This window comes from Bos javanicus, chromosome X (assembly GCF_032452875.1).
Source record: "Bos javanicus breed banteng chromosome X, ARS-OSU_banteng_1.0, whole genome shotgun sequence".
NCBI classification, from domain to species: Eukaryota; Metazoa; Chordata; class Mammalia; order Artiodactyla; family Bovidae; genus Bos; species Bos javanicus.
Genome location: NC_083897.1, coordinates 4,926,459 through 4,949,636, shown reverse-complemented (window position 1 = coordinate 4,949,636; position 23,178 = coordinate 4,926,459). Strand labels below are relative to the sequence as shown.

General features: G+C 40.5%; 1 protein-coding gene across 6 annotated transcripts in view; it reads left to right on the top strand.

Moving 5' to 3' along the window:
• Window positions 1-3,248: 3,248 nt before the first annotated feature.
• CUL4B (cullin 4B) overlaps window positions 3,249-23,178 on the top strand; it is a 45,851-nt gene continuing 25,921 nt past the window's right edge. For 2 of the 6 annotated variants that reach the window (XM_061408608.1, XM_061408607.1), the window contains exons 1-4: window positions 3,249-3,409; window positions 3,700-3,794; window positions 17,223-17,768; window positions 19,819-19,934. In XM_061408608.1, the coding sequence (XP_061264592.1) occupies window positions 3,716-3,794; window positions 17,223-17,768; window positions 19,819-19,934 (741 nt within the window). In that variant the 5' untranslated portion in view covers window positions 3,249-3,409; window positions 3,700-3,715. Of the gene's footprint in view, window positions 3,410-3,699; window positions 3,795-16,309; window positions 16,471-17,222; window positions 17,769-17,953; window positions 18,072-19,818; window positions 19,935-23,178 lie in introns of those variants that run through there. The other 4 variants (XM_061408609.1, XM_061408611.1, XM_061408610.1 and 1 more) reach the window with 4 other exon arrangements.

Here is a 23,178-nt window from a genome sequence, read left to right as displayed (position 1 = left end):
AAAACTCCCATGATACTTTAAATCATCTCTGGGTTACTGATAATACCTAATACATGTCAATGCTATGTAAATAGTTGTAAATACAATGTAAATGCTATATATATAGTTGCCAGCTCTGCAAATTCATGTTTTGCTTTTCAGAACTTTCTGGATTATTTTCTATCGAAGGCCTTGATTCTTCTTTTTATGTTGTACGCTTTCTCCAACTACTTCTGGTAATCTTTTGTTGTCTGTGCATATTAGTGAATAAGGGACAAATTGATTAGCAAAGATAGGTTGCCTGGGTTCCCTCTGCAGCTGTGTGTCTCTGTCCCCTCTCCTTAGCAGAAGGACTTTGTATAAATGGGTTGTGTGTGTTGAACTGTCAGGCTCCCCTTTAAGGTAAGTGCTTCTGCCAGAGTCAGAGAGGGCCATTCTCCTTACTCCCTGCAAATTGCCAAAACAGTTTTACTCTGGCAGTGGAGAACTTTACTGTATTTCTCTCCTGTCCAAAGTTGCTTCTCTCTTTTTGTTTTTCCATATATCTTGTGGAAGTCCAGATTACACCAAGTCTGCTCTGTAGTTTTTTTTTTTTTTTTCCTGCTGCTGCTGCTGCTGCTAAGTCACTTCAGTCGTGTCCGAGTCTGTGCGACCCCATAGACGGCAGCCCACCAGGCTCCCCTGTCCCTGGGATTCTCCAGGCAAGAACACTGGAGTGGGTTGCCATTTCCTTCTCCAATGCATGAAAGTGAAAAGTGAAAGTGAAGTCATTCAGTCGTGCCCAACTCCTAGAGACCCCATGGACTGGAGCCTACCAGGCTCCTCCATCCATGGGATTTTCCACTAGCAAGTTTTTGGAAGCAAATAGCTTACTTTCTTTAGTGTGAAATTTTAGGCTTTAACCTTGGAATTGGTTGGGGAAGGGGGTGTAGGACTGATCACAAGGGGGCCCAACTGATTCTTCTTTCCAGAATGCAATTCTTTAATTGACAGGAGAGCCTCCCCTCCTCTTTGCATTTATTCATTCTGAAATTTTATTTTCTCTGGATTTAATCCAGTAATTTTCCCTTGCAGGTTTTTAACTGGACTCCTCCTTCTCTTTTATCACTATGATCATATTCAATTTCTATCCTCAAGGGATCTTCACAATTTCTGAACTGCTGATGGAACAGTTTGCTTTAATTATACCAGTCTTTGTCCTTTTGCTATTCTGATGTTTTAAGAGATTTGGAGAAGAGAGGATGGAGAGAAAGTTACAAGCAGTTAGGCCGCCATCTTGATCTAATCTGAACAAAGTCATTTTCTTCTGTCAGTTTGACCAAGGCAATGATAGTGGCTCACTCTGAGAGACCAGGGGAAAAGGCCTGTTCCAGTTCTGGCTTCTGATTAGTCAAGACTTCTAATAAGGGTGCATTAAGATTGAGAAATCCAGTTATCTGCATGTCAGTGCTTCTGAGAGCACCAAGGTGACAAATAGCAGGCATGATCTCAGAGCAGAAAAACTGTACACAAAAAAAGTGCCCCCTTTCGGTGAGCTGATTAGAAAAAGGCACTCCTTTGGGTTGTCGTTGTTGTTTAGTCTATAAGTCATGTCTGACTCTTTGCGACCCCATGGACTATAGACTTCCAGGCTCCTCCTGGGATTTTCCAGGCAAGGATACTAGATTGGGTTGCCATTCCCTTCTTCAGGGAATCTTCCCACCCACAGGATGCAGAGGTAGAGGGGACAATACCTTAAGGGTATGAGGTGTCTTTCACGGGTTTCAGAAATGTTCTGAAACTGACTAGTAATGGTTACATGTATCTGGAATTCGCTAAAATCATTGAATTTTACACCTTGAAGGTGTAAATTGTATGGTATGTGCATGTGTGCTCAGCTGCATCTGACTCTTTTTTGTGACCTCATAGGCTGTAGCCCACCAAGCTCCTCTGTCCATGGAATTCTCCAGGAAAGAATACTGGAGTGGGTTGTCATTTCCTCCTCCAGGGGATCTTCCCACCACTAGGATAGAAACCAAGTCTTTTTTGTCTCCTGCATCAGCAGGCAGGTTCTTTACCATTAGCATCACCTGGGAAACCCTTTAAACACATAGAAAAGTGTAATGAATTTCACAATAATCACCAATATACCCCCCAGGTCGATTATACAATTAACATTCTATTGTTATATTCTAATAGCTTTATTGTATTCTAACAGTACTAGAAATAGAAACAGGAAAAAGAAGTATCCCATTCACAATAGTGGAAAAGGTATGTGTGAAACATCAACCAGCAAGACAAATAAGGACTCCCCAAATTCAGCTGTCCCTAGACAAAGGATCAGGAAAGGAGCAACCTAGCAAGACAGAACATTTTAGGAAAACTGGTGTACTCTAGCCAAATGCCACAGAAAAACTGCGTCCCACCCCTCAGCCATGCCACCCTGGGCAGGCTACCTCGAGGCTGCCGTCTCATTTCTTCCACCCGGCGCTCAGTGGAGACCACGTGAAGAGCCTGCCGCCCCGCCCTCTCCACTGGGATGGTGTGCAAGGAGACCCTGAGGGGAGTCAGAACTTTCCCACTCATTAGTGTTAGTTCAGGAAGTGCACTGGTCTTGAAATAGAGCAACTTTGGTTGACCTGCCAATGTCCCATAGGTATTATTATAAAAGTGAATAACTCAGACTTAGGGAAACAAACATATCCATCGACAGTAGATCTTTTGAGGTGTTCCTTTTTTGGCGCTCACTAGCCAAGAGGGGTTTCCCCTGAAGGGATAGGTCAGATTTGTTGTCAATTATCCTTGAAACCCAATAAGTCCACGGGAAATCCAACCTTGGTAGGCAGGACTTAACTCGAAGGTTTGGCACTTGCCGCTTAGCGCGACCTTGTGAGCCCTGAGGTTTTGAGATAGAAGTAGATAAAACAACAAACAACAACCAATCCTGTACGTGCCCCTAGGACAGTGAGTGAAGTGACTCCTTTGAGATTGGGTAACGCGGGGAGGGGTTTCATGTCTGAATTTACTGACAAGGACCTACTTTTTCGGCCAAGAGACCCTAAGTGGTGCCACATCTTTAGTCAAGTTTTCAATTATTCTATATGCTGTCCTTTCGTTCGTTACTCTCAAACTTTTAAAAGAGGGAGATTATAGAGTTACAGCTTTTATTAACATGCAGGATGGAGAATTAAAGGCAAACTATGTTAGAAAGTATCTGTTAGAAAACTGCCTCCCATAGGTCAGTAGCCCTGATGAGGTCACAATAGAATCTTTAGAGACCTGGCTCAAATCACAAGTGAGCTCACAGTTTGGAGAGCCCTCAAGAGAGTTGCAGGACAGTTGGAGAGGAGCCTAGTCCTATGCATTCAAGCCAGCGGGGGCTCAAGCCATAGGGAAAAAAGGTGTTTTTTTTTTTTACCTTCCCGCTTTCACTAAGCCATCGTAATTTGAGGTAGGATTTGAAGGGCTACGTCAGACTTCCAGTTGAAGATGTTTGAACAGATGTGTTTTTTCTCCCCCAAACTAGCTTTCAATGAATGAAGAGAAATAAGAATAGATCCATAGCCATAGGGAATCACAAGGGAAGGGTATGAATAGTGGGTGGAAATTGTGAGGATTTTCTTGAAGATAGGAAACGAATATGGTAAAATTAGTTGGGAAACCAGAGTCATTGAATCCATAAGGCCATAGAGATATGGGAGAGGGCAGCTGTAAAACTGAATTCTCTGTTCTTTAACCTAGCTCCCAAGTATAGACGATGTCACAGTCACCTGGATCATTGGATGGAAGTGACGATGAAGCCGTCCCAGAAGGCAGTAAAGGTGAAGCATTTTCTGGTGAGTAAATGAACTTATAACACTTTAAGTCCAAATAATTGTTAAGAATATGTCTAGGAAGCTTGAGTCAATTACCAAGTTATTCCTGAGAAGATCAAGTATAATGAAACCTTTAATAAAAAATTATTATTTTTTTATTAAAGGTGGAAATTAGTTTCCCCTAGAGGGATCAGGGGAGAAGGCAGTGGCACCCCACTCCAGTACTCTTGCCTGGAAAATCCCATGGACGGAGGAGCCTGGAGGGCTGCAGTCCATGGGGTCGCTAAGAGTTGGACACGACTAAGCGACTTCACTTTCACTTTTCACTTTCCTGCATTGGAGAAGGAAATGGCAACCCACTCCAGTGTTCTTACCTGGAGAATCCCAGGAACCGGGGAGCCTGGTGGGCTGCCGTCTATGGGGTCGCATAGAGTCGGACACGACTGAAGCAACTTAGCAGTAGCAGCAGCAGCAGAGGGATCAGGTGGGGAAGGCAATGGCAACCCACTCCAGTACTCTTGCCTAGAAAACTCCATGGATGGAGGAGCCTGGTAGGCTGCAGCCCATGGGGTCACACAGAGTCGGACACGACTGAAGCGACTTAGCAGCAGCAGCAGCAGCGGGATCAGGGGATGGTGATCAAGTGGGCATTTCTGGTTTTACTTTGTTGTGGTTGTTTTAGTGAGAATGAACTCATGTAATTTTACAAAAACTTTACAATAAAGTTTGATCATATTTAGTGTTGCTAATGGTGTGCACAGTCGGTGGTCATTCTGATGGTGGGTGTGTATCTGCAACATTCCTTAACACTAATATAGCTGTCTATCAAAATTTAAATATACCTTTTGTCTGACCAATTCTATTTCTAATATATCCCCAGAAATACTTCTACACAGACACAAAGGTCTGTGTTACAAGATATTCATTGTTTGTTGTATCAACAATTGGAAGTAACCAAATGTTCCAAAATAGGGGAATGGTTACATAAAATGTGGTATGTTTTTATTACAAAATAGTACACAGCCCTTAAAAAGAATTAGATAGACCTTCATGTACTGTTATGAAAAGATCTCCAGTGTATATTAGGCTTAAAAAGCAAATTGTAGAGCTATACATATAGTAATGATACCATTTTAAAAAAACACTAAAGCTTTCTATTTGTATAAATATATATATATATATATATACATAAATACTGAGGAAAGCTATACACAACACTTAGTGAACAGACACTTCCACTTTTTATCCTATATTCTTCTATACTTTGTATTTACAAAACGTTTGTGTGTCATTTGTATAAATAAACAAAACTGAAAGATAAGCATCAATAGAATAGAAATAGTTCATAGAACTTCCCAACCACTAATAGCTAAAAAAAAAAAAAAAGGAAAAAGGAAATTCAGTCAGTCCAGCAAAAATAAGGAAAGGGGAAAAAGAAACAATGAAGTGTGATGATTAGAATTTTTTTCTTAAATAACAGGAATATGTACATCCATAAACAGTTGTGCCTTGGTATCCACTGGGGATTGGTTGCACAATCCTGTCTCCGCACCCCCTCCCTCCCCCACCTACTACCTCTGGAATCCCCAGATGTTCAAGTCTCTTATTAAAATTGTGTAAGTCTCATGTAAAATGTTGTAGTACAGTCTGAACTCCACATATGCTAATGTGAACTGGCAGATATGGAGGGCTGAATGTACTACGCTGCCCGTAAAAATGGTAAGGTGAATTCTGTGAGTACTGACACAAAAAATGTCCATGGTATAATATTAAGTGACATAAAGTCACAGAACAATTCACACAGTGTGATCTATTTTTTTAAAAAGTAAAAACTCTGTAAATAGCTAAATATATCGAAAAACATATTTAATTAGAAAACCGTTAACTGAAGTTACCTTTGGGGATTGGAAGAAGGTGTCACCTTTTTTTGTAGTCAAAGATTGTTGAGACTTGGACATCTCTAAATGTACAACTGATCGTATTACTCTCTTCCCTGCTTGAAGCCCTTCAGTGGGTTACCCATGACCTAATGGATTGAATCCAAATCCTGGAGCATGATGTACAAAGTTCACCGTGATCCGAACCCTACCTGATTGTCTTCATCTCCTACCATCCTATTGCATGCCAGTTGCACAGCATATCATGCTTGCATTTGCTTAAATGCACCACGCTTTTCCTCATACTTCCATGTCTCTGTATGCATTGTTGCCTTTTTCAGTTAACCTGTAGGTTTCTAGATGGCACCATCCTGATATGACAAATTAAGTGCAGATTTGTATAATAACAATTCCAAGTCCCCATCTTGTGGACTTATGGAAAGTCTATTCTTCCAGCAGGTTGGAGGGCGATTCCTCAAGCTCTGGAGTAATTTTGGGGAATCCTCCAGTAATGCATAAATATTCAAAAAATCAGTCCTAGTTGTCATTTGTCATCTCTGCCAGGTATTCATTCTCTAAACTGCTATGCAGGCATTCAACTGATCACTGCTTGCTGTCTTTATACTTTTTAAAACTTTTTATATATAATTTTAATATATACAAAAGAATATGTGTGACATGTAATTTATGGAGTGTAATAAAACAAACATCCAAGAACCCATCATCAGCTTAAGAACTAGAACACTACCACTGCTTTTTTTTTTTTTTTAAACAGGACTTTTTTTAAAATAAATATTTATTTTTGGCTGTGCTGGGTCTTTGTTGCTGAGTCTGGGTTTTCTCTAGTTGAGGAGAACTGGGGCTGCTCTCTAGTTGAGGGGCATGGGCTTCTCACCACAGTGGCTTCTCTTGTTGCAGGGCACAGGCTCTAGGGCCCTCGGGTTTCAGTAGTTGTGGCTTGGGGACTCCAGACCAGGCTCAGTAATTGTGGAAATCTTAACCACTAGACAGCCTGGGAAGTTCCTACTAGAACATTACGAATGCTTTTGAATCTACCTAGATTCTCCACCCTCTTGCTTCCCCTAAAGCAATCCCATATCATGGATTTTATGTTTATTATTTCTTTTCCATATTTTATTTTTATCACATTATATATCCATGAGTTTTCTTATTTTTGAGCTTTAAAAAAAGTGTCAAATTATATGTATGTGATTTTCTTCTTTTCATGTAACATTCCTGTGATTTATGGATGTAGCTACAATTTATTTTTTAACACTGTAGTATTTTCTTGTGTGAATATACCACATTTAGTCACTCTGTTGAAGAATATTCCCTTGCCATTCTTTGAAATCTGTGTCACAGGTGATACAGACTAGGAACAGAAAATCCTTAGCATGTTTTAAATCATTTTGTTCTTTGTGCCACCACTAAACATTCTCCATATGCCTCTTTTTTAGCACTTAGCATATTTAGGAGCAAGGGTCAGCAATTTTTTTTTCTGTAAAGGACTAGGTAGGAAATATTTCAGGCTCTGCGGGCCATATGGTCTGTTGCAGCTACTGAACTCTGTAGTCTTAGCATAAAAGCAGCCACAGAAAATATGTAGATGAATGAGTATGCCAGTGTTCCAATAAAACGTTCTTTATAAAGACAGGCAGCTGGCTGAGTTTGGTCCACTGGCCATCATTTCCCAAACCCTGCTCAAGTTCATCTGAATTCCTGTAGCATTGTCCACTATCAGGTCATAATGTGCATCTGTATCATCGCATTTCTTTTTCATTATCTTATTTCCCATGCCATATCACACCCTCATCCTGCCCTTTGTGATTCTGAGCTCCTGTAGCTAATGATGAGGCCAACTTTTAAGTCCAATTCCGAAATGAGTGTGACTCAAAGCAAGAAGTATTATCAATAGCCACAGCTGCAACAGCAAGTAGGGTACAGAAGTAAGGTCCAGTCTGGAACTCTCTTGCTTTTTTCTCTGATCCAATGGATGTTGGCAATTTGATCTCTGGTTCTTCTGCCTTTTCTAAAACCAGCTTGAACATCTAGAAGTTCTTAGTTCATGTACTGTTGAAGCCTAGATTGGAGAATTCTGAGCATTACCTTGCTAGAGTGTTCGATGAATGCAGTTGTGCAGTAGTTTGAACATTCTTTGGCATTGCCTTTCTTTGGGATTGGAATGAAAACTGGCGTTTTCCAGTCCTGTGGCCACTGCTGAGTTTTCCAAATTTTGCTGGCATATTGAGTGCAGCACTTTAACAGCATCATCTTTTGCTCATCTCACTTTTCACTTTCATGCATTGGAGAAGGAAATGGCAACCCACTCCAGTGTTCTTCTCTGGAGAATCCCAGGGACGGGGAGCCTGGTGGGCTGCCGTCTATGGGGTCACACAGAGTCGGACACAACTGAAGCGACTTAGCAGCAGCAGCTCAGCTGGAATTCCATCACCTCCACTAGCTTTGTTTGCAGTGATGCTTTCTAAGGCCCACTTGACTTCACATTCCAGGATGTCTGGCTCTAGGTGAGTGATCACACCATCGTGGTTATCTGGGTCATGAAGATCTTTATTGTACAATTCTTTTGTGTATTCTTGCCACCTCTTCTTAATATCTTCTGCTTCTGTTAGGTCCATATCATTTCTGTCCTTTATTGTGCCCATCTTTGCATAAAATGTTCCCTTGGTATCTCTAATTTTCTTAAAGAGATCTCTAGTCTTTCCCAATCTATTGTTTCCCTCTGTTTCTTTGCATTGATCACTTAGGAAGGCTTTCTTATCTCTCCTTGCTATTTGGAACTCTGCATTCAGATGGATATATCTTTCCTTTTTCTCCTTGCCTTTTGCTTCTCTTCTTTTCTCAGCTATTTGTAAGGCCTCCTTAGACAACCATTTTGCCTTTTTGCATTTCTTTTTCTTGGGGATGGTTTTGATCACTGCCTCCTGTACATTGTCACAAACCTCCATCCATATTTTTTCAAGGGACTCTATCAGATCTAATCCCTTGAATCTTTGTCACTTCCACTGTATAATTGTACGGGACAGTGTTCCTATTACCAGCCTTTATCCACTCTGTCCTATAATCGTCTTCCTCACCCACTAGGGCAGTTGAGAACTGTTTGAGGGCAAGGGTTGTCTTTGTATACTCAGTGACTGGATCATAACCGGTCCTGAGACAAGGTTTGTTCAGTGTTTGCCTGGATTTGACTAGGAGAAGGAGCCGGATTCACCCTCCAGTGAAGATCGCCACTGGCTGAGGGTCCAGCCAGGGGATGGACTGACTTTCTACAGCCAAATTGCCAGTCTCTCCTTGAATGTGCACTGCTTGCTGCTGTGTCCTGTGTACTTGATGATAGCCTGCACTAAATCCAAGAAGCTTGTTCTCCTTTTGGATTTGGCTCATCTCAGTAAAGGCGTTGTTTCATTATTCCTCATTTTTTTCTCCTGGTGAGTGGGGCTCTGGACATTTTTTCCTAACTTGTCTATACTTGAAACAATCTTACGGCATATCTCCTTACTAAATTATAAACTATGGGAAGTACTGTATTTGGAGTTAGAGAAAAGCTGGATTTGGTTAAGTCTATGTTTTTTTGGGCTTCCCTGGTGGCTCAGATGGTAAAGAATCCACCTGCAGTACAGGAGACCTGGGTTGGATCCATGGGTTGAGAAGATCTGCTGGAGAAGAGAATGGCTCCCACTCCAGTATTCTTGCCTGGAGAATTCCATGGACAGAGGAACCTGGTAGGCTATAGTCCATGGGGTCACAAAGAGTCGCACATGACTGAGAGACTTAAATGTCAGTATTCAAATGTTTGTGACTTTGGCAAGTCATTTTAACCTCCTTCCACAAGCCTGTTTCTCATCTGTAAAATTCAGATGGCACTTGACCTATCTCACAGTGTGGTTATGAGGATAAAATAAGATTGTGTGTGAAAGTGCTTTGGAAAACTGTAAAATCAACTGCAAATGGAATTTTGTATTAGTTCTGTATTCCCTTCTGACATCTAGCACCATGCCTTGCCCAGAGTAGTTTGCTCAATACATTTTTGTTGAATGACCAAATGAATTGGCAAGAGAGATGATGCTATCTGTGGGAATAAAGGACATTTAATAGAATCAGGGAAAACAGATCATTTGGCAATAGAAACATCCATATGGTGAGTGATAATTCAGAAGTTGGGCATTTATGGATAGCTCCAAACCCACATTCCCAATGTCTGCTCTTTGTTTTGCTTATTTAAAAAAGATGAATTTTCTTCTAACATGACTTTGGCAGCTGAGATAAGTTGTTAAATTTCACTTGACGCTAAATATGCAGTCCTTTCAAAGCAGGGTTGGCCCCAGGCAATACTGTGAGGTCAGCAAAATGTACTCTCAGAAATCTTTCCTCCCTTGATGGTAACTTTTCCCACTACTCACACTGCAGGGCCTGGACAAAGTTCTGTTTACCTCCAAGCACTGAAGACTTTTGTATTATCCTTTGTTTCTGAGAAGCATTCACCTAAAAGGGTCAGGAACTGAGTCTCTCTGGTTAATTTGCATTTGAAAGAAGGATTCCTAGAGATGGCGACTATTTTTATCAAAAGGAATGAATAAATAGTTGTGAAATTTCAGGCATTAAAAGAAATACAAAGGGTCATCAGCCTCAGTCAGATCACCATGGTATTTATTTCACCTACTGCTCTGGTCTCAATCCTGGAGTTGTTCAGAATCACCCAGAGAACTTCTTAAAAATACTAATAATTGCGATTTAATTCCATTGGACTAGGTTCAGTCAGTCCAGTTGCTCAGTCGTGTCTGACTCTTTGCGACCCCATGGATTGTAGCACACCAGGCCCCCCTGTCCATCACCAACTCCCAGAACTTGCTCAAACTCATGTCCATTGAGTCAGCAATGCCAACCAACCATCTCATTGTCTGTGGTCCCCTTCTCCTCCTGCTTTCAATCTTTCCCAGCTTCAGGGTCTTTTCCAGTGAGTCACTTCTTCGCATCACGTAGCCAAAGTATTGGAGCTTCAGCTTCAGCATCGGTCCTTCCAATGAAATTTCAGGATTGATTGCCTTTAGGATTGACTGGTTTGATCTCCTTGCAGTCCAAGGGACTCTGAAGCGTCTTCTCCAACACCACAGTTCAAAAGCATCAATTCTTCTGCACTCAGCTTCCAAACATGAAAAGTGAAAGTGAAAGTCACTCAGTTGTGTCCGACTCTTTGCAACCCCATGGACTACACAGTCCATGGAATTCTCCAGGCCAGAATACTGGACTGGGTAGCCTTTCCTTTCTCCAGGGGATCTTCCCAACCCAGGGATCGAACCCAGGTCTCCCACATTGCAGGCGGATTCTTCACCAGCTGAGCCACCACATGACTACTGGAAAAATCATAGCTTTGACTAGACAGACCTTTGTCAGCAAAGGACTGTCTCTGCTTTTTAATATGCTATCTAGGTTGGTCATAGCTTTTCTTCCAAGGAGCAAGCGTCTTTTCATTTCATGGCTGCAGTCACCATCTGCAGTGATTTTGGAGCCCAAGAAAATAAAGTATGTCACTGTTTCCACTGTTTCCCCATCTATTTCCCATGAAGTGATGGGACCGGATGCCATGATCTTCGTTTTCTGAATGTTGAGCTTTAAGCCAACTTTTTCACTCTCCACTTTCACTTTCATCAAGAGGCTTTTTAGTTCCTCTTCACTTTCTGCCATAAGGGTGGTGTCATCTGCAAATCTGAGGTTATTGATATTTCTCCTGGCAGTCTTGATTCCAGCTTGTGCTTCATCCAGCCTGGCATTTTGCATGATGTACTCTGCATACAAGTTAAATAAGCAAGGTGACAATATATAGCCTCCATGTACTGCTTTCCCAATTTGGAACCAGTCTGTTGTTCCATGTCCAGTTCTAACTGTTGCTTCTTGACCTCATACAGATGTATCAGGAGGCAGGGCAGGTGGTGTGGTATGCCCATCTCTTTCAGAATTTTCCACAGTTTGTTGTGATCCACACAGTCAAAAGCTTTAACATAGTCAATAAAGCAGAAGTAGATGTTTGTCTGGAATTCTCTTGCTTTTTTAATGATCCAATGGATGTTTGCAATTTGATCTCTGGTTCCTCTGCCTTTTCTAAATCCAGCTTGAACATCTGGAAGTTCTTGGTTCACATACTGTTAAAGCCTGTCTTGGAGAATTTTGAGCATTACTTTGCTAGCATGTGAGATAAGTGTAATTGTGCAGTAGTTTGAACATTCTTTGGCATTGCCTTTCTTTGGGATTTGAATGAAAACTGACCTTTTTCAGTCCTGTGGCCATTGCTAAGTTTTCCAAATTTACTGGCATATTGAGTACTGCACTTTAACAGCATCATCTTTTAGGATTTTCAATAGCTCAGCTGGAGTTACATCAACTCCACTAACTTTGTTCATAGTGATGCTTCCTAAGGACTAGGTTCAGACCTGGGCATAGGTGTTTTTTGGGAACCTCTGATTTAAACCTAAATTGGCCCTGCTTTTGAGAGAAGGAAAAGCTGAATGCCATTGGAAGATTAAACCTTAAAGTAGGATGGAGGTAGAAAGACTCAACTCCATAATAAGCAAGTGTCTGGTAGCATCAGAGGAAGAAGTAGTCTGTGACTGATTTTCCCCCACTCCCAAACCCCCAGGGGAAACTGCCTGGCTCTGTTAGTCCTTAAATCTGCTTTCCAGATGGTTCACAGGTAGGACAGTACATAAAATTTCTGAAACAAGGGGATAAATACTCTAATGGTTGCTATACCCAAGTCAGTAAATCTTCAGTTGATAACTTTAGAAATGATATAACATAGAAATGATCTTGTTTTTAAAAATGAGATCTGTGTCATTTATTTACATTTTACTGGACATCATAGATTCAGCATTTGTAATTAAGTTCCTTGCTTTATAAAGCAATTCCAGGATGGGCAAAGGGTGAACACACAATGTATAGTTGGAGCATCATTGCTTAAGCTTTGGCCTCCTCAGTCATCCCCCAGCAGTCCCTTGTTGCTGATAGCATAACAAAGCCCTTATTGTGATAAAATTTTTACTATGTCACCACTGCTTGGTTTGACGCATTTGTATTTCTCTCCTTCAAAGATTGTCCTTCAGAAAAATAGATAGAGAACATGCACCACCTTTTCCCCAGAAGTTGTCTTTTCTGGAGATATTCTTAAACAAGGCTTGCTGCAGAAACATGTTTCTGAGCAAGCACTGTCTGCTGTTTTTAAGGAAAATCCCACCCATGAATAACAAGGCTTCAAAGAGTGACTATTCACTGACAAGCCCCTCCTCAGAGAAGAGAAGAACCCAAACCAAGCACCCTGGGGAATCCCCGTGATCAAAAAAGGAAAACTGCTTACACTCTGCCTTTTTAGAGAGATGCCTACAGAGAAAGAGGGATGGACATTAGATAGTCCTGTCTTTATTTGTATCTCTTCCTTTATGCATATATTTACCTTTATAAATAGCTACAGATTTATTTGTTTACTTGATTAAAAGAAGGCCAGTAATAACTATACTTCATCTGGCGGTATTAAGTTTAATTAATGTTTCTAAGGTATGAGTTGAACTCACAAGTTGAAAGATTCTGTGTATGGAATATGTGTACAGTGCCCACTTGGGTTTAATCTGATAATGCCATAAATGTATGGTGTCTACATTGCACAACTTTATTATTGTGGTTTCATTGAGTTAACCATGAAAAATGTATTTTACTGCTGAGAATGTCTTTAATATTTGTTGACAAACATTTCGGTAGACACCCAGGTGGCGCTAGAGGTAAAGAATCCACCTGCCAATACAGGCGACACAGGAGACAAGGGTTTGAGCCCTGGGTCGCGAAGATCCCCTGGAGGAGGAAATGGCAACCCACTCCAGTATTCTTGCTTGGGAAGTCCCATGGACAGAGGAGCCTGGTGGGCTGCAGTCCATTGGAGTCACAAAGAGTTGGACACGACTGAACATGCACGAATGATTGTGTGTTTTGGTTAGCCCCAATTAGTTGATTCTTGATGTCAAAGATATTTACAAAGCAATGTGGGTTTTTCTTCCTTTTAAATTGGTCCAAAGTTCCAAAAAGACACAAAGTTCTAGTCTTCATACATTACATAGTAATATCTAAGTTGGTTTGTGCCACAAAATGTAAATGTTAAATTTTTTAAATTACATAAATTACATATCCATAATAAGATGTGCTAAATATGTAAGAATTGACCTGGACAAAATAAATTAAGGTTGTAAAATGTCAAAAGGAAGATTTTTATTAATCAAAAAGAAAATAATATTTTCCTCTAAATCTCACTTAAGGATATTTCACAGAAAACTTAACTAGTAGGTTAGGTACTGGGTCATTCAAAGTGAGCCTAGAGCTCAAGAGCCAAGTATCTGTGCTTTTAGAGCTAACATGTAACACGGAAGACTGAAGGGCTTAGATAACCACATCAGATTGGGAGCTATTATTACAGCCACATAGTTGAATATTAACAGGACTCAGCTATCCTGTATGTTAGCATAAAAGCTTATCTTTGTATGGCACTAAGATTTGTAATTTTTTAAATAGCTAGCACTTCCATACATCCTTCTAAGGAATATAATTACATGAATTGGAACATAGCCTTTTTTTTTTTTTTTTTGGTCTTGAAAGGTCCCTGGTTAAACTGCAAATCCTCCTAGAAAGGGTACTACTTTGAGCTATTATCAGTTGGCCCATCCATATAACCTTCTAAGGAATATAACTACATAAATGAGAATGACCTTTATCATTAGGTCCTGAAAATTGGCCAGTTAATCTTCCCTTATGAAGACATGGTGTTGTTTTATTCTCATTCAATGAAAAATTCAACTCAATAAGTATTTACTCTGCGTTTACAGTTGTTCAGCACCGTGTGAAATGTGAGACACAATAAGGGAGGGTTTAATATTTTGGGACACCTTCTCTGGCCTTAAGAGCTTACAAGTCTCATATTGGGCAAGAAGAACAACATGGCACATTCAAAACAAATAGGAGCCCATCTTTCCCCTTTGAGGCCTCTTATCTCTCTTCTCTGTGGCCCTGGGCCCTAAGTTCCATTAGAGCCTTGCTTTCAGCCTGTTGTCATCAAACCGCACAAAGCTGGATAGTGGCCCAAGGTGGTACCTTTTCTAGGAGGATTTGCTTTTTAATGAAGGACTTTTTAAGACAATAAATAAAAAGTGGAACTGTGTAAACAAAATTAGAAAACTGATTTATTCTTAGGATTCTGATTTGTCTATCTCAAACTATACAATACAAACTGCTTTTATTCCCTCACAATCCCGTTACTACCCTGCTTTTAAAAGCCCAATTTGGTCTCCATACTGTCTACTTTGGCCTGCAGGGTAGACTCCAAAATTTTTAACTTCACCTGCTAGGCATCCTTGAGCCTCATCTTTCTTACTTCCAACCAGACATACTACTTTCCAGCCTCACTGCATTTTTCATATTTCCACCAACAGGCCAGGTCCTTTCACAACTGCCTGCTTTGCCCGTTTCCACTGCCCAGGGTGCCTTTCAGTCCTCTGCCCTCGTCTTTTTGGCAACTCCCTCTTTGAGACCCAGCATAAACTTCAATTCCTCTGTGAAGCTCAAACTATTCTAGACTTGTCTCAAATGTCTTTCACCTGTTCCCACAGAACTTTGTCCGTTGGTTATAGTACTGTTATAGAAACTAATTTTGAAACTTTTCTCCCACTGCTTCTCAGTGACAGGACCTGGTATTGTGTCTGGCATACAAAGTGTTTCAGCACACGCTCCTTGAATGTTTCTGCAGTTAGGAAGAGCAACAGGTTGGCAAATTTAGTTTTGTTTGCCAGGTTCTCCTACCTCCCCTTCCACAATACTCTCGGGTTAAATAAAAACTCCCAACAGGGGATTTACATGGCTTATTGTTGTTAATGTAACCAAATTTAAAGGTTTGTTTTTAGGATTAATGTTTTAAAATTTGGGCTTGTGTACTATATTGGTAGAAAACATTGACTTTTACCGATATTGTTCTCTTAAAATGTCTGGAGAAATAACATGAACCAGGATTTCGTAAAAAGAAGTGGCTTTGTTTAGTCTGTAAATCACCGGGTTAACGGCTGATGGGAGTTGGAGCTGGGATTGGCCCTAGGAATTGTGCTAGAGGGACGTGTTAGTTACCTTCCTGTTTCTTGGCCTTAGAATGCACCCTTTTTAACTCTAGCCAGCCATCTTAGAGAATGCTTCCGGTAGGAAGGTAACAGGATTTGCATCTAGGTTACTGAGAAAAGTATCAAAACTCAGTATTGAGTCAGCGCTGTCCTTGACATGAAAGAGAAACAATGAATAGCTCAACTGAATGAAAAACTCATTTGTCTTCTTTGTATCTAAGCTCTTTTCCTGTCCTATCTTAACATCATAACATCCTCCCTAGCATCAGGCATAATGGCATGACTATGTTTTCCTCCATTTCGAGTTACTCCTCTGGCCTTGCAACCCCTCCTTATTCCTTTATCTCTTTCAAAGTTTCTATTCTCCGTTCCTTTACTTTTACTCCCTCCCTCCCTCTTATTTTCCCAGCAAGCTCACCCCGCCCCTCACCGTCACCACCTTCCCTCCCCTGCAGACTCCTTCCCGCTCCTTCTCCCGCCACCACCCCTCCCTGCCCGCCTCGCATTCAGGAAGCTCCAATCCGGAGCTCCGAAGGTGTCTCGAAGGCCCGCCCCCTCCTTCCTTTCCCCCTTCTCTGCCCCCCCTTCTCCTCCCCCCCCCCCAAGTCCTGCAGACCTGGGGGCTTCGGGATCTGGGCGCTATGAAAAGTGTCTGCCCAGTCACTTCCGGTAAGGGCGTTGCGGTGCGAAGCTTCCCGCGGGACCTTTTAGGAGAGGGTGGGAGTTATCGGTGGGCCGGGGGAGGAGAGTGCTGCCTAGGCAGGGGAGCTGGAGAGGGAGGGGTAGGGAGAGCGAGCGCGAGGGCAGAAGCGCGAGCGTCTCCGGCGCCTCAGTGGCCCCTTTCCCACCGCCTCCCCCTACTCCAGCTCCCCCGCCCCGCGGACGACTGCAGTGTTGCTCTCCACCCCCCCTTTCGCAGACTGACGCCGCGCCTCCTTCGGCGCCGCGTGACCGGAAGTGGCGCCATCTTTAGCCTCCTGTGCTATTGACAATAACAAGCTCCGGTTCTCTCCCCCTCCCCCCTCCCCTCAAGCACTGCATCTCCCCTCCCAGAGAGAGGGAGAAAAGGAGGAGGAGCTGCAGCCTCACAGACTTACTGAGTCGCTCCTGCAGAAAGGGGGGAGAGAGACTGAAAACCAGGGGAGGGGGACGGCACGGCCGTTTACCTGTCTGCCTCCTCATTCGCTCTCCCCCCTTGTTCTGCTCACTCCTGGTGTCAGCCTATCCTCCTTCCCAAACCCTCCCATTCCCCGGGTGGAGCCCCCCCTTCACTTTCCTTCTCGTCCTCTGTGTTTCTCCTCTCTTTATTCCCTTCCCCCTCTAGCATTGCCACCTTCTCTCCTACACGCACGCAGGCATATAAACGTAGGTTTTTGATGCTCGTCTGCCTGTTGACCCCGCTATTTTCATGTTTCCAACAGGTTTTTCTTCCCCCAATCCCTCAGCTGCTGCTGCTGCTCAAGAGGTCAGATCAGCCACTGATGGTAATACCAGCACCACTCCGCCCACCTCTGCCAAGAAGAGAAAGTTAAACAGCAGCAGCAGCAGTAGCGGCAGTAACAGTAGTAACGAGAGAGAAGACTTTGATTCCACCTCTTCCTCCTCTTCCACTCCTCCTTTACAACCCAGGGATTCGGCATCCCCTTCAACCTCGTCCTTCTCGTGCCTGGGGGTCCCAGTGACTGCTCCCAGCCACGTACCGATACAGAAGAAGCTACGTTTTGAAGAAAACCTGGAGTTTGTAGGGTTTGATGCGAAGATGGCTGAGGAATCCTCGTCCTCGTCCTCATCTTCACCAACTGCTGCAACATCTCAGCAGCAGCAACTTAAAAATAAGAGTATATTAATCTCTACTGTGGCTTCGGTGCATCACGCAAATGGCCTGGCCAAATCTTCCACCACCGTCTCTAGCTTTGCTAACAGCAAGCCTGGCTCTGCTAAGAAGTTAGTGATCAAGAACTTTAAAGGTAACCAGGGCTAAAATCCATGATCACGTACTCAGGATTTGACACTTGAGTGGTCACGTGCTCTATTTATGCTAATATGTTAAACAGTATAGAGGTGGCCTAATGTTTTATGCATAATCAATGAGGAGGAGGGAGGTCCTTTTTGGGTGGAGGGTTCATTCTCCGGGGGTGGTTAGTATCCTTCTGCTGAAGCATACACCAGGTATTTCTGTGCAGTATTTTGAGGTCTGTCTCAGCCTATTGTATCTGATCTGTTATTCTTCATAACATTGACAATCGGTATGATTGATCCGGATTTTACAGGTGAGAAATTTGTTCTCTAAAAATGTTTAATTATTTCAGGTGCATAGTGAACCTTGGCACTGCTGGGATTTTTATTTTTATCCTTCAGTAGGCCATATTATCTAGTCCCTAGAAATTCCGGTAGCAATAGTGATCTTTTCATGTTTCAAGAAGACTTTTGGTTAGATTTATAATGTTGAATACTACATTCTTGAAACTCATGGAAGCAGTAGTTGAAGAAAAGTATTTATGATCTGTGCATTTCTTTCCAAAGGTAGGGTTTGGAAGTGAAAAATACTGTATATACACAGAAGTAGTAACTCATCTATTTTTTTTTTTTATCACTGAAATGGGTTTTAAAGTACTGACCTGCAGCTTTTAGGAGAATTTGTTCAAGTTTTTGAGGTATGTGATTGAGAGTATTATGAATGCATTGATGCAAATATAAAATCAGCAATTTTGCATAATGTAATTGAGCTGAGTTACTTTTTAATCTATTGAGTGTGTTTCGGTTTCTCTGCCTGACTTTTTCAACACCCTAACTGGCAACTAATGGTAAAATGTTTATTAAGTGGAGAAGTCAAATGAATGAACTAAAGCAATATTGACCAGATCAATGCCTTGTGACTAAATATTAGTATTGAGAAAATTAGATTCCCCATGCTTGTATTTTCACCATTAGTGTAGAAATCAGGAATATGCTCTATTTTGTCTCAAGCAGAGGGTTGTTTATTTTTAACCTTTTCTTTTCCTCACTCCACTCCCACCTCCAGGCTCTCAAGTGTTGTAGTTTTCTGATTTAATAGTAGACCTTTCTGAAGTAAATATGAATTGTAATTGACTAGTTTGTTCACTGTTCTACTTTAAATATATCAATTTAATAGCCAAGGATTTTTAAAGAGATGAGCTATGACCCTAATTGTATTTGTATACTGGTTTCAGAGATTTTGCTTGGGTTTTTGCTTCTCCCCCTCCTAAAATGGAAACACATTATTGAGGTATCTAGATGTTCTAATAAAAAAAACAATTGCTGGTCAAGGAAGTTTAAATTAAAGCCTGGATTAAGATGTTCCTGTGCATTCTGAAAGTGCTACATGGGTTCTGGAGTTATCAGGATGTTTTGATTTTTTTTGTATTTCATTCTGCTCATAAATGTAGTTTAAATTAAAACATGAATTAAGATGTTTCTCTCCACTTCTGTAGATGGTACATAAATATGAGAGTCAAAAAGACCTGAGTTAGAATCCCAGTTTTGCCATTGACCATCTGTGGTGACCTTGGGCACACTTTAGTAAATGAGTCTTCCAGCCTCAGTTTCCTTAGTTGCAAAATAAGGATAATAATACCATCCTTAGGACATTATTAGGAAGATTAAGATGTTTATAAAGTACTTTGTATATAGCAGGCACTCAGTATTTTAAATCTCAGGTACAAAATTCATGTTGACTTAGGTTTTACATATGATAGAATAGGATCAGGATTAGTTTTATCTGTCATTTTCAGATTTTTATCTTTTGAGGCAATTCAGACAATAGAAAAAACTCTCACCTTCAGTTTTAATAGGTGAGATAAAATGACTTAGACAGTGTTCTGGCATTTGAAATTTTATTACTAAGCCTAAATATAATGGTTACTTTAATAATTAGGTATGATAATTATAAACATCACAATTAACGTTTGGAGAGCAATAATACTAGTAGTTTATGGATCTTTTTGTTAGTATATCTTGCATGTTATTCTGATTATCAACCTTTTATATATCATCTAGATAAGCCTAAATTACCAGAGAACTACACAGATGAAACATGGCAGAAGCTGAAAGAAGCAGTGGAAGCTATCCAGAATAGTACTTCGATTAAGTACAATTTAGAAGAACTCTATCAGGTATGTATACATGTGGATAACCAGATTTGGTTAGCGTAAATTGAGGTGCAGTGCATATGGAGTTTATTTTCCGAAATGGGTGCTTATGTAGATTTTTGGTTCCCTTAATTAATTATTAATGTATTATCTTGATTTAATGCATGCACTGTTTTATACACAGACCATATATTCCTGCATCAACTGTGGCTACAGTCTGATTGGTATAAATTGGGCTTGTCTTGGACCCTTCTAATTAGGATTTACAGTTAGGAGTACCTTGGTATAGTAAGTTTTATCTGTAATAGAAACCTATAGCTTTGATCCCAAAGATAATTTCTGGTGACATTTTCTGTTGTGATACTAATTGCTAAGTGGTGTTACCTATAGGAAAGGCCTCAAGAAATGCCATATACTTTATTCTACCTCTTTCCTGTTAACATGCTTTTGTCATTTATTTCTCTTCTTCATGTTTGTCTTATCTCTTGGCCTACAAGACACACCTTAGCCCCAAAAATGAGCAGCAGGTTGTTCATCAACTTGGTCTAAGGTTCAGATTTGTTTCTTTTGCTTAACAAATGGATCTGTCATTGAAATGTTTAACTTAAAAATACAGTTACTGATTTAGACTTCTTGTTACCAAGATACTTTGCCCTACTGTAGTTTTGCCACAACCAATTCAAGAAGTTACTTTCCATTCTGGTGTCAACAGTTTCATATTTTTAAAAAGTGCTGCACAGTCTAATGGCTTGAATTTTTGTATTGATGAGTACCTTGTAAAAAATTATGTTGGTCCAGTTTATCAAAATTTGTAGTTTTCATCTATTCATTTTAGTTGTAGAAGTAGTATGGTGATGGACAAATAGTGGATCAGGAGTCAAAAGACAAAGGGATCTGGTTTTGGCTGTATTAGCTTGCGATCTTGGGCAAGGTATTAAACCTCTCTCAGCTTCTGTTTCCTCCTATGTAAACAGGGGGAAGAACTGCTGTATCTATTTCACCAAGTTGCCCATAAGACTCAAATAAGATGTTTGTGAAAAATACCATGAAGCACTATATAGAAATATAAGTTGATGTTATCGCTAGTTATTTCATAAGCCACAGTATGATTTTTTTACTTACAGTGTGTCGATTGAGATCACCAGTTTCTGTTGCTATTTAAATAAAATATATCAGTACATGGCAAACTCTCAGAATGGTGCCCCCTGCATAGTAATAATGCTGAATGGTACACACAAGTGTCAGGTAATAGTAGTAGTACTAAGGTATTACTGAGGATAAGCCCACCTCATTTGGCTGTGTTGGTACATTACACATGTGGATCCTGAGTTGTACAATAATAAAGGTAGAATTGCAGTTAGACTTGAAGCAGTTAATGTGGTCCAGTGTCTTTTCTTCATATAGTGTCTTTGATAGCCTACAAAGTAGGGTTATCTTGTTTAAGCATTATAGAAAGACTTTGTGAACTAGATAAGATAGTAGTTATTATCCCCACTCTGAGGAAATGAAATCTCAAAGGGACTCTGCACTGGAGAGCATATTGGCAGAGCAGGGGACTTAAACTGAGATGCCCAAATTTTTAGTCCAGTGCATGCATTCCACATGCCTCTGTAGTGCCGTGTTTGAAGCAAATAAATAATCTTACTTTAGGGGAAAAAACTCTGTCATCAGAGAAGGTAATTTTTGTTCATACATGCATGTATATGGTGTTTCTTTGGATATGCTGGCATACAGCTTTAATGTCAGTAATGTGTTATATATTTCATGTTTATAACATTTAGTTTCTAGTTTTTTAATTTTATTTTTTAATTGGTGGAAAATTGCTTTACAGGGTCGTGTTGGTTTTTGCGGTACAGCACAAATCAGTCATAATTATATATCCATGTGTATATATACAGAAGGCCAGACAGGGCTCCCTGTATTATGTAGTAACTTCCCACTATCTGTCTGTTTTACACATGATAGTGTACGTATGTCAGTGCTACTTTCCCAATTCATCCCGCCCTCGCCTTCCCCTGCTGTGTCCACAGGTCCTTCTCTACTAGGTTCGTCCACTACCATTTTTCTAGGTTCAGTGCCTTAATATACGACGCTTATTTTTATCTTTGTGATGATGGTAGTTGCTAATGAACTCTATTTACTTTACTTTGAATATTTTTCTGCAGCTTATGAGTTAAAAACTATTTTTCCTGGTAATTTTTTTTTTGGCCATGCAATGTGGTTTGTGGGATCTTAGTTCCCTGACTAGGCATCAAACCCGCACCCCCTACAGTGGAAGCATGGAGTCTTAACCCCTGGACTGCCATGGAAGTCCCTTTTCCTGATAAATTGTTTCTGTTAAATCTTTTTATGTTTCAGGAGCTCATAGCTCACATTTTTTGTGTGTTTTTCCTTTCTTATACTTCAGAATTTCTATCTGGTGTTGTTCAGTTGCATTTCTTTAGCCTAAAATCAGTTACAACTTTTCACTATTAGCATTTTTAATAATACTTTACTACTTCTGCTATAATAAATTTAAAAGCATTTGTTTCTAGCTCTTTTGTTGTTTTCCACCTTAATTTTGTAAATGTTCCTTTGGATTGTTCTCAGATTATATTGAGATGTTCAAGTTCAAAAAAGAGGATAAAAAAGTTAAATTATTTCATACCATCTGGATTTCAGGTGCTTGTTTGATTTTTTAGTGGTTGAAATGTAATTTAAAAGTACTGTCCTAAAATTGGAACAATATAGGAATATGTAGCATATCAAACAAAAGTTCTCCAGACTCCTCATTCCCCACCTCTCTCTCTGTCCTTGATGTAAATACTTATTTGGCATATGTCTATGCAGAACTTTTTTCTATGAATGAAAAACCATTTTGCTTTAAAGCTTAAGCATGGAAGTCTTCCCTAGTGTAGATTGCATATACTTCCTCTTAAGTTTTTAATTTCTAGAAAAGAACTTGCTGTTCTGAGTATATTTGCAGTAAGTAAATGTCATCCTTTAAAAGTGATTCAAAGTGAGACTTATCCTTCCTCCACAACCTTGAAATCCTGTAAGAGGGAGGCAGTGGTTCATGTTGTTTTGGTTTGGATATTTTTGTTTGTTTGCTTGTTTGTTTTTTAATATTTATTTATTCTTCATTGTGGCATGTGAACTCTTAGTTGTGGCATATGAGATATAATTCCCTGACCAGGTATTAAATTTGGGCCCTCTGTATTGGAAACACGAAGTCTTAGCCACTGGACCACCAGGGAAATCTCTGCTTGTTTATTTTTGATTGATGACA